The sequence below is a fragment of the Chinchilla lanigera genome, unplaced genomic scaffold, assembly GCF_000276665.1.
Source record: "Chinchilla lanigera isolate Chin_1 unplaced genomic scaffold, ChiLan1.0 scaffold00006, whole genome shotgun sequence".
NCBI lineage: Eukaryota > Metazoa > Chordata > Mammalia > Rodentia > Chinchillidae > Chinchilla > Chinchilla lanigera.
In genome coordinates, this window is record NW_004955407.1 from 42,875,375 (window position 1) to 42,887,863 (window position 12,489).

Below are 12,489 nucleotides of genomic sequence, written 5' to 3' on the forward strand. Positions count from 1 at the left end.
GTTTTTCTCCGGTACCGGGAACCAAACTCACGACCTTGCGCTTGCCAGGCAGGCGCTTTTGCCGCTGAGCTAAACCCCCAGCCCCATCTGCCATGACTTCTGTGAATAGGTTTATGTCATTTGCTCTATCTCCTGTTTTTTTATTGACTTAAGTCATTTTTATTTTATTGTTCTTTGCATTATCTAGCAGCTGCCAGATTTTGATTTCTTGGGGTCCTTTGCTATTTTTAAGAAATCTTTCTTTTCATGATCTCTAACCACAATCCTGTCTTCTACATCTGAAATTCTGTCCTCACATTGGCTCATTCTGCTGCATATACTTTCAATGGAATTTTTTATCTCTTGGATATCTATATGTATCTATTTCATGGATTCCATTTCTTTCCTGTGTTGGGCGTTCATGGTTTCCATCATTTTCCTAAGCTCCTCTGTTATTTTTTAAAATCTGCCTCTCCTCTAGAATCAGTAAGCCCATCTTTCATTATGGTCACCATCTCTGTAGTTATCTGAGAAATTATTTCTGGTTTGCTTTTTTGTAGAGCCTCATTCATTAGCTTTGCTACTTCCACTGTTACTACTTCAGAGAATCTAGGTGGGTGGCTTTCAGGTTGTCCCACTTCACTGGTCCCTGGGTTTGCCCTTGGTGAGGTGGAAGCCTGGTGTTGCATCTTGTTTAGTGTCTTCTCATTTTTTCTTTAATTTTTTTTTTGAGTTTTATTCCTGTATTGATACTTATAAATTGCCTATGGCCAGTAGCTTTATTGCTAGTATTTAGAACCCTTAGGAAATGACTCCTTCTCAGAGATGTCTTCCAAGTATAGGTGTCTTTTGGGTTTTGAGTCTGTTGTAAGGTCCTGCTGTTCAGTTTATTGGGGATAAGAAGTCACTGCCTGCTTGGCTCAGCCCTGGTTCTTTGGTACTGATGAACTGTATTTTCTATGACCCTTTGGCAGTCTCAGTCTTGGTACACCAGGCAGAACAGCTGGTTAGAACAATTATGTCACTTTGGCTAAAGTGGTACAATCAGTAATAACAATTGCATCAAACACAGCCTAGAAAATGACAAACTGAGATAACCAGTAATTTTCCACCTTTAACTGTATGAGCTAGATTTGTGGTTATATAACCAAATCTAAAACAAATCAGAAAATTGTATGCAGTGCATAAGCCCTCAATATGGCAATTTTACCTGCTGGGGAGAAAATTTGAAAGGGGTTAGGGGAAAAAATAGAGAAATAGAAGAGGAAGAGATTAGAAGCAAGGGAAGATAAAGTGGGATCATGCAAACTTTAGAAAACTAGTGCAGAAGACAGGAGGGAAAGACAGCAGGAAGAAATAAAAGGAAGAACAGAATAACAACCACAAAAAATTAGAAATTATGTTCATACTCTTATAAAAACAAAATCAATGGGGCTGGGGATTTAGCTCAGTGGCAAAAGCGCCTGCCTGGCAAGCGCAAGGTTGTGAGTTCAGTTCCCAGTACCGGAGAAAAACCAAAAAAACAAAACAAAACAAAAAAAAAATCACAAAATCAACAATGAAGAAAACAAAAACAAAAGAAAAAGAAAACCAAGAAAAAGAGAGAGAGAAAAAAGTCCACTTCCAGGTTTGTCTCTGCTGTCATGGTAGACAATGTATAGAGGCAGATCCATGTTGGTTTATCCCAGCAAGCCAGCAGTAGATTTGCAGCAGGGTAGTGGGTAATCTCAACAAGCCTGCATCTTTATTTCCTCTGAAGTTCAGGCTGGTTTTTGACCGTGAGGCTAGAGCCAGTCCTGTTCAGCTTGCAGCAGTCAGTGCATCTTCTGTGGACTTGAACTCAAATGGAGCCAGCAGTTGCTGGGTCAACTCCTGAGTTCCAGGGTCAGTGGGCCCTTCTCCAAGATGGCTCCCAACCAATACCTGTCCCATGGGACTGCCGAATCAGTGCAGTCTGTGGCATCCCTTGTACTGGTTCATTTCTCCTTGGAGGCCTCTGGGGTCACCAGCAATCCCTGTGTGTCCACAGGTTTGAACTGCTTCTCCCATGCAGTGAGTCCCAACTTGGGGAAAGCACTGCTTGCCACCTCCGCCTTCATTGAAGTTTTTCTCTTCACTCTCCCCTTGGGCTTCATTTCTCACTTCGGATCCTTCGTGGTTCCAGGGAACCCACTTCCCTTCTTCTTTTCTACCTCATGTTGCTAAATTCCAGTGTCTGTCACTACATCTTGTGATAAGTTTTCACTAAGTTGCCCAGGCTGAGCTCCAAGTGTAGTCTTCTTTCCTCAGCCTCCCAGCCTCCAAGCCTTCCTGCCTCTAAAGCTCCAGCTGGATTCCTGGGGGACATTGTTATGGGCTCTATATCTTCAGCTGGACTCGTGCAGGGCATTGTCATGGGATCCAGGCTCTCAGCTGGGTTCTTTGGGTCTCTAGTGTGTGGACAGATCTCCTGCACTCTTTAGAATTTGACTCTTGGGTGAGTATTATAAAATAATCTTATAAATGATGGGTCCTGTATTAAATTGTTTCCCTTGCAACCCCTGACTGTAACACCAAGGCTGGGCTGTAACATATTCCTTCAACCTTAGCCTTCCAGAGTGTTAGAATGCCTGGCTTGTCCTATAACTTTTAAGGAAATCAAATCTGAGGTTTAAGCTCTTCTGGAAGATAAATCTGCAAGCACATATGGTGTTGCTGGCAAGTTTTATCAAACACTTAAAAAGAAATAACACCAATTCTACATAGTCTCTCATATATTTTTAAATTTTTTTCTTTAAAATAATTTTAGACTCAGGAAGTTGCAGAGATAGTACCTAGAATTCATCTAGTTTCCCACAGTAACATCTTTTTTTTTTTTTTTTCCACAGTAACATCTTATGTAATCATAACATGTAGTGGAAATAGTCTACCATACATATTTTTTGAGACTGGCTCACACTATGTAGTCCAGGCCAGCCTTGAACTTGCTGTGTAGCCCATGCTAGCCTCCAGGTCTTGATCCTGGTTTTAGTTGCTTTTCTCATTGCTGAGACAAAATACTCAACATCCAAGTTAAATGGGGAAAGGTTTATTTAGCTCATAGTCTACAGAGGTTTCAGTCTACCAGCTGGCTCCAGGGTAGGGTGGCATAGCAGAGGGCAACAGTTCATGGTGGCAGAAGACAGCAAAAGCAACAAGAAAGGAAACGGGGAGAGAAGCCTCTTCCTGCACCTTTCATGTCATTCAGACTGCTGTGATTAGGGCAGTGCAAATCCAGTCATTGGACTGATCTAGCAATCGTCTACCCTTAATCCTAGCATTGAACCATGAATCAGTTACAAACTCTAGATTTAGCTACCTCTGAAAAAGGCCATCTAAAAGTGCATGAGGCTATGGGGGAACATCTAGACACAAACCATAACATTCCTCTTGCCTTAGCCTCCTGAGTGCTAAGATTATAGGCATGTACCATCATGCCTGACTTTGCCATATGTTCTTTTTTTGTCTTTTTAAAACAAGGTCTCATGAGGCAGTTCAGGCTGGCCCTGAACTCGCTTTGTAGCCCAGGCTGGCCTTGAACTCACAGCAATCTGCCTGCCTCAGTCTCCTGAGTGCTGGAATTACAGGCATGCACCATGCCCAACCTTGCCATATGTTTTTAATGTGATTATTATGCTAAAAAATGTAAATAGTCAAAAAGTATATAAAGTAAAATTTGAAATCTGTCTCATGCCATTCAAAGTCCAACAAATTAATAATTTATTGTGCAACCTGTCCATTTTCTGTACAGATATATGCCTCTACATATATAATTTTATTTACTTTCATCAGAACAGTATCATTTTATATATGTATACTCACAAATAAATTTTTTCAGCTTGCCATTTTTATTTTTATTTTTTATTTTAAAGAGAATAAAAAATTTTTAAAAACATTAAAAACAGTATAGAATTTCAGAACAAGATGATAGGAAATTAACCATGGTTGGCATATTACATATTGTTATCTTCAGTGAAGTTGCTCAGATTACCACATGTAAGAAAGCAAGATTGATATTTAAAAAAAGAAAAATTAAGCATTAACTGTTCCTTTCAATAAACCAGTAGAAATTAGTGTCACAACTTACCGGGCTCTCAGTGTACCCTGGGGAGGAACAGTGGCAGGAATGAGGAAAAGATAGACAAGTAACAAGAGCTGGGTCAGGCGGAGATCTCTCACAGGATGGGCAAGAGGACTGAACAACAACAGTAGGGGCATTTATTTATACCTTTGCAAGTATCACAGGACACAAGGTTGCCTAGTGACTAGTGACTGAAATTGCCCAGGCAGGATGCTTTTCTCAAGACTGACTTAGCTTGACTGCTTTAGGCACTGTGGCCTTGTCTTGCCTCCAGACATATAATTAACTTCCAGCTTCAGCTGCTCCCAACATCTCTCTCTTCTCTGTTTTGTAAATGATGGGTGTTTAGTTGAAGCTGGAAAAGCTGTGCTTGGAGAATACAGTCCAAATATCCGTAACAGTGGTCAGTTACCAGTCTAGCTGGCAATTGTCAGAAGTTGTTGGTGATTTGAATCTTTTACAGCTAACATATTACCATAGCGTTGCTTTTTATACATCTTATGGTCATGCTTTTGTGCTGGATGTTTAAGACCAAGTTAAGGCAAGACCTGTATTAATCAACGTTTTGCTATCTGTCAAGGTCAGTTAAGTCACCTCAGGATTTACCTTGGGACCAAGTACAGCACCTCTTAGATCTTCTGCCAGTGTCAGCCATCTGCATGAGTCACGGCCATTGCTTGACCAAGTTGCCTTCTGTGAAAGTTTGAGAGATTTTTTTTTCGTGGTGACCCTCCTTAGAAACACTATGCATGCTGTATATTGTTGAATCACTTACTTCTGTGGTCCCATAGTCTCCTTGATCAGAAGATTAGGGAAACAACTGAGTTATAGGGTGTCGCAGCAGAGGTTCTCTTACGTCCTGAGTCCTCATTGACCTTGGGGGGCTAGGACCAAAACATTGGCTATCTTCTTAGTCCAATCTATCTCTCTAACTTTTGGTCTCCAAACCTCAGTTGTTAAACATCTGGAAGAGAAGACTAATGACATTACATTGTAATGAAGGCAGTAAGCTTAATATTACTATCTTATCTGAATATCAAACACCTTAAAACATAAAATGGAACTGTTATTTTTTTAAAATCTTTGTTTCCATTTTTTTTTTTTTTTTTTGGTACCGGGAATCGAACTCCGGACCTTGCACTTGCCAGATAGATGCTTATGCCACTGAGCTATGTCTCCAGCCCTGGAATTGTTATTTTTTAGCAACCATGGATATTCTAATATTAAAATTCTTATAGACAACAACCATGGTTAATTTCCTACAACTTTGTAACTCTGTTTTGTTTGTATTGTTCTTATGCTATTTTGTAAATGGATGTCTGTCTGTTAATATGTTTTCCTTCTTTTATTTTTTAAAATAAAAAATACAAAAAAAATTATAGAATGTTTCTTTTTATTAGTTTTTTTATTTTTAAGAGAATTTTAAAAATGTAACAAAATAACAACAACATAGACAAAAACAAAACAAAGCAAAAACAATAAAAATGATACAGGGTTTCAAAACAAAATGATAGGAATTAACAGTGGTTGTTATAGTACATATTGTTATCTTCAACAAAGTTGCTCAGATTACGAGATGTAAGAATGCAAGATGAAGCCATTAAAGAAAATAAAAAAATAATTTTAAAAAACCCATTAGAGATGATACAGAGTTTCACTAGACTAGATGGTAGGAATTCACCAATAGTTGTTATATTATATATTGCTGTCTTCCAATTAGTTGTTCAGATTATCAGATATAAGCATGCAAAATTGGTCAAAAAATTAAGTATTGACTGTTCCGTTCAATAAACCATTAGACATCGGCAGTACAATTATCCCAGCTATCTTTCTCTATATATTTTTTCCCTTCTTTCTTTTTCTCTTTCACTCATCCCAGTTGTTCCTTCCTTTGAGCAATTTCTTTCCCTTTCATAATATCTATTGTACATTTTGGGTTTTATTTACTCTTTCATGTTCTTACATGAGGGAGACAATATGATGTTTATACATGCAGGTCTGATGTATTTCACTTATGAGTATGGTCTCTAGTTGCATCCATTTACCTATAAAAGCCTCAAGTTTATCTTCTTTGTAGCTGAGTAGTACTCCATTGTATAAAAGTACCACATCTTTTTTATCCATGCCTCAGGTGAGGGGCATTTAGATTGTTTCCACCATTTAGCTATGACAGATTGTACTGCTGTAAACATGGGTGCACATATATCACTGTGGTATGATGTTTTTAATTCTGGGAAAATATCCAGAAGGGGAATATCAGCTTGTCGTTTTTACTCAGTAGGAAATGGTAAGTCCATGTAAGTGACCTCACCCCAGAAACCCAATTGCCAGGTCATGTTTTCATGCTGACAGGTTCTCTGGTGCAGCTGGGTAGCAGCCGTATTGCTTCCTTTCCTGATGGTCATGAAACTATCTCCTCTTCTCTTGTTCTTGTGACCCTCAGGCGTGGTTTGCAAACTTGTAGCTTGCCTGGGCCTTGAATGAAGAGCAATTGTCTTGGGCCAAATATAAAATACATAATTTAATATATATATGTATATATGTGTATGTATAAATAAATATTAAATTATTTTTACTCATCAAATTATTTTATGAAACAACACAACAAACACAAGTTTAATAATTGAATAAGAAGACTTAACCTGTGTACTTAATAGCAGTAATCACTTTCTTTACCAGTAATCATATTTGTAGGTTGATTGAATACTGTTATCAGTACTTGCTGTATTTTACTTGCTAGGTTGCATAAGTGCATACAGTGGTAGATGCTTGTGGGTTTCCACTGGACCTATGGTGGTAGACATGAGAGGTAGTTATTACTGATTGTGGCGTGCCCCACACAGGATTGTGCTGCACCCGTGCAGTCCATGCTCAAGCACTGCACAGTTGAGTCATGAAAAATGTAGCTAAGGTAGGCATGGCGGCACATGCACTTGGGAGGCTAATGCAGGAGGATTGCAAGTTCAGGGCCAGCCTGGGCTACTCAGGGAGATCAAGGCCAGTCTATTAGATAGCAAGATCTGGTCTCAAAATAATATAGTACAGGTAATGCTAGTTTATATATACATGTGAAGATTACATAATAATGCTAAAGGTGCATGGTCTTTTGGGACTGGTGTCTAAGCAAGGCTGTGCTGTGGCAGAAGGGATCAGTGGCAGCTGCCTGTCATATCATCTGGAGCAGACTTTTCAAAGTCCTACAGCATCTGTGTGCTGTGCCAATGAGCTGTGTCTGCCTTGTGGGGCCATCCCAACTCTGCTGTCTGTCTGTGTGGTGTTGTGTGAGAGAGGGTTGAACTTGGAGGCAGGGAACAGGTGGGAGCCCCTTCTCTGTGTTCACACCCCCCACTGCAGCCCCACGTGCTCTGTGTGGTCAGAGGTTTGGCATCCCATGGTATGTGGGGTTGGGCGCTGCTAAGCCAGGCAAGTGGAAAGATAGTAACTGATTACACATGAAAGTGGAACACAAACTTAGGGTTTTTCAGTTATTTATTTATTTTATGGTTTACACATACTTTATTTATTCAGTTGATGGCTTTGGGATTGTATGCATAAAATGCTCTGTGTACTTGATCCCAACATTGTTCACACTGACTTCAAGGAGTTCTGTTTTGGTTTTCTGTGTTCAAATTGCTCAGTTGCTATTGTTGGTTTGTTTTCTTTCAGGATCAAGGTGGGTGCTTTCATATAAAATCTTATTTTTCATTCCTTTTCTGGCATCTTTTTCGTGGATTCTTTTTTTTGCATTATTATCCCTGCAGTAGAACCAGCATCTTAAAGTCACCATGATAAGTCCTCCTATGCCAACATCACATGATCTTCTAATTCTTCCTTCCCCTTCCTGGGCTTGTCGATTCTGGCATGGCCATTGCGACCTCGAGTTGGTGGCTCCTTCTGGGATTTTCAGTTTTACTGTGGTTCAAAAGTGATACACATTTCAATAGAAACCACACTTTAAAATTTGATCCTTTCCCAAGCTGGTGATACTGGTGTAGTGTTCTCCTGATGTGCAACCAGGGGCTGGAGTCAGTGTCCCAAGCATCTTCCTGGAGCTGGGCTGGGGTTGGTTGCCTGGTCAGCTCAGTGTGTTAAATGTATTTTAACTTAGGTACAATATTTTGAAATCTGATGGGCTTATTGGATGCAACCTCAATGTAAGTTGAGCATCTTTTGCTCATTATGTTCACTTGTTTCAGTTTAAAAAATGAGATGGCTTTTGGTAAATTGTGAGCATTACCCGGCTATGATCAGCAAGTTTCATAGCTCCTGCTCTTTGGCCTCCTTCATTATTCCAACACTCATTTGAAATGGGAGCGTAGGAGGACTGTTTCTAGAACAGGCTTGATTCTTAAATATTCTGGAAAATTCATGTTCTGCTTTTATTTATTTATTTTTTGAGACAAGGTCTCACTTTCTAGTCCATGCTGGCCCTGAACTAGCTATGTGGCCTAGGCTGCCCTCAAATTCATGATCCTCCTTCCTCAGCTTCCTGGATGCCTGGATTATAGGCCTGTGCCACCACACTCAGCTGACTGTTCTGCTTTTAAATAGGGGTTTATCGTTTTTAATTTAGTGGAGCAACATTTAATTTCCATTTATATTTGTCATATTTGAATATATTCTAGAGGAAACTTTAAAATAGATGATGCTTTACAAAGTGTGTGGCTTTAAAGTTGTGCACAAGTTAAGTTTTATAAGCAAACCCATTCTGTTGTGTCCTGGGCCCGATGGGGATAGTAGCTGCAGCACTGCACATGCTCAGGTGGGCAGTGGCTGCACCAGGGTTGTGAGTGTCTGATGCATGAATTAGGTGAACAGGGTGCAGGGTGAGATGAGGGTGTGGTCCCAAGGACACTGGGGTCAGGGCACTGCATCAGGTGTGCTTGTTGCAGTGAGGGTGCATCGGTACTAAAAATGGGGGATTCAGTGAAGAAAGCAGGAATCAGTGAGGTTCATGGTACAGTGCTGTTCAGGTCAGGTGAGAACACGTGGAGGGAGAGCGGCACGCTTTCTGCAGGACATAGAAAATGCACAGAGAAGTTGCTGTGGGGATGGAAGTGGAGCGTGGTGTGGACAGAGGGGTGAGTACAGAAGGGGGAGACACAGGGAGCATTTGGGGGTATGCTTGAGTGGCCACCATCCCACAGACTCTACAGGAAGCCTGGACTTGAGCACCTGCCTCACACTCTTTTTCTTCAGGATGGCATTTAGCGCATACCCAGAGCTTCCAGTAGACTTAATTTAGGTGTCAGACAGAGTTGCCCACGTTTTCACATAAGTACTACAGTCAGACTGAATTCATGAATTCAGCTAAGGGAAACACTTGGTAAGCACTCAGTGAGAGCAACCTGATCTTCAGATTTTCCTTCACTGCTCTCTGGGGCAGGGCAGAGGATAGAACAGGGCTTAGAAAACAATAAAAGCATGAAGGACAATAGTAGTGAAAATTGTACTAATGTATAGTTGTACCAAAAGGTAGTAGTTAAAATTGCTGTAATACATATTTTCTGGTCTAAATAAAGTCTTCAGAAAAACGTTGAAGATCTGCTGTTAACACCCCAGTTCTGTGTTGGAACCAACAGATGAAGGTGTGCTTCTGTGGGCTGGGGGTGGAGCTCAGGGGTAGTGCACCTGCCTAGCATGTGTGAGGCTGGGGGCTCCATCCCCAACACTGTAGGAAAAAGGTGTGTTTCCCTGGAGACACATCTTCTGCATTGTTCCCAGGTGTTTTACTTCGTTTTTTCGTGTCTTCGTGATAATGATTGGAATAGCAGTCCTTTTTTTTTTTGGTACCAGGAATCAAACTCAGGACCTTGCGCTTGCCAGGCAGGCGCTTGTGCCACTGAGCTATAACCCTGGCCCAGCAGTCCTTTTTCTTAAGTCCTCACCCAGGCACCTTGCCCAGAGAGGGCTTCAGTTTGGTGGATCCTTTTCTTCAGTGCTTTCAAAACTTGAACCTGCACAGAAGTCGGGTAAATGCTGATGTGGATTCTGTTGAGTTGGAGTGTGGCCTCAGACTCTGCATTTTTGACAAGCTTCCAGGGGTTGATTACTTTTCTGGTTGCTGAAACAAAATAACATGACACCCAAAGTTAAGGCGGAAAAAAGTTTATTTACCTCATAGTTTGTAAACATTTCAGTCCTTAATTGGCCGACTCCAAGATAGGGTGGCTTTGCAGAGGAGAACAGCTCATAGTGGGCACAAGACAGCAGAGTGACTTTAATAGTGTCTTTCTGCCCCTTTTTTACTCTTCTAGGCTTCTGGGATTAAGGTGGTGCCAAACCAGTCAGTGAACTGACCATACACCCTTAATCCCAGCATCACACGCTCCAGATTCAGCTACCTCTGAAAAGACTGTCTGCTCCCCCATGAGTGCATGAGGCTTTCGGGGGACATCTAATACAAACCATAACAGTTACTAATCGCAATTTTTAAAAACTGAAGTATTATTTACATACAGTAAAGTTCACCCTTCCTTGCATGTAATTCTTTGAGTTTTTGACAGATTCATATCGTTATGTGACTGCTGCCTCCATGTCATAGGACAGCTTCACACCATACATTCCTTGTGGCTTCTGACGACGCACCCCTCCCCAGCTCTTAACAACCCTTGTCTGTCCTGGCTCCATAGTTCTGTCTTTTCCAAAGTCATGTAAGTGGAATAACTTGGTGTCGGGCTTCTTCGTCAGCAGCTCACATGGGAGATCTGCCCACCTAGCTCTGCTTGAGTTGTAGTCCACGGTGTGGGCCCATTTGAGTTGACTGATCCAGTCACCAGTTCAAAGACATTAGTGTTGCTTCCAATTATAAATTAATTTTTAATTAAAAATGTTGGAACTTTAAAAGAAATATAATCCTCTTTTTCCATTGTTTTAGGTGACATCACTCAAAAAGGATATGAAAAGAAAAGGGCGAAGCTGCTGGCACGATATATTCCACTCATTCAAGGTAAGGTCAATACTGTCAAGTGTCTTATAACAAATAATATGTTTTATACAACTTCATTGAAAAAAATAACCTTGCAGATTAAACCCACCCCATGCTGCAGAGCACCTACAGTGTGCGGGCACTTTGGTCACGCAAGGTTGAGAGGTGTAGCAGGCCTCCCCAGAACTCACTGCGTCTTTGTACCTTGTGGTCACTCTGTGCACAGGAGTGTTCCTCAGATCCCGGGCTGCCAGAGTGCCAGCCTCCATGGGAAGCTGAAGACCTCACACAGCAGCCAGGATGAATCTCATAGAGATCATGGGAGTGCAGGAAGCCTCAAAAGGAGCATTGCCCTTGCAAGTGTGAAGGCATACCAAGTCAGCTAGTCAGGGGCCCTTAGGGCACTGATAAAGAAAGGGAAGAAAATGGCTCCCTCAGAAGTCAGCCCACGGTTTCCTCACGGAACTGAGGCAAGAGAGTGCCAAGGGCTTCTGAGGCATTTCATTTCCAAACTGCACAGTGGTTACATTGATTTTTTTCTGTATAGTTCTTAAATTTAAAAGCATGTATAAGGTAGGCTTGGTGGCACATACCTGTAATCCCAGCACTTGGGAGGATGAGACCAGAGGATTGCCATTGGACTACATAGTGAGTTCAAGTCCTGAACTTTTTATCAAGATCCTGTCTCAAAAATCTGAAAAAAGCCAAGCATGGTGGCACACGCCTATAGTCTCAGCACTTGGGAGGCTGAGGCAAGAGGAATGTTGTGAGTTTGAGATCAGCCTGGGCTACAAAGTGAGCTCAAGGCCAGCCTGAACTGCATAGCAAGACCCTGTCTCAAAAAAGACAAAAAAAACTCAAACACAAACAAACAACTGAAAAAATAAATAAGTAAAGTTAAAAATTAAGAAAGAAGCCTCATTTATGATGAAAATAAATTGTTAAATATTAATACATTTAACAAGAAAGATACAGAACCTATATTAGGATCACAAAATCTATTTGGGAGACATATCAAGACCTGAATATATGGAAAAACATACCAATTTCCTAGGTGGAAAAACAGTAGTATAAAACTGGAGTTTCTAAATCAGTGTGTAAATATAGTGTAGTCCAATCTGAATAACAGTGACTGATTTTTTTCTTAAACTTACACTTGGATAAGAAAAGCCCAGAACCTGATGGATTCACTGCTGAATTTCTTAGAGAAGATCTAACACCAATACTCCTCAAACTCTTTAATGAAATCCAAAGGGAATCAGTACTTCCAAAGTCATTCCTGGATGAAAGACATTCCTGATGCCCAAACTAGAAAAGGACCCTACCAAAAAAGAACCAATCTTTTTAATGAACATAGATGCAAAAATAATCAGTAAGATACTGGCAAACAGAATGCAGCAAATCATCAAAAAAATTATACATCATGACCAAGTAGTATTCATGCCAAGGATGCAGCCATGGTTCAACATATGCAAATCAATAA

The 12,489-nt window shown here is 40.8% G+C and overlaps 1 protein-coding gene across 1 annotated transcript in view; it reads left to right on the forward strand.

Moving 5' to 3' along the window:
* Dip2a (disco-interacting protein 2 homolog A) overlaps positions 1 to 12,489 on the forward strand; it is a gene marked incomplete at its 5' end in the record, with an annotated part of 104,535 nt that overhangs the window by 18,078 nt on the left and 73,968 nt on the right. Inside the window, 1 exon segment of the mRNA XM_005375936.2 lies at positions 10,956 to 11,027. Coding sequence (XP_005375993.1) covers positions 10,956 to 11,027 — 72 coding nt within the window.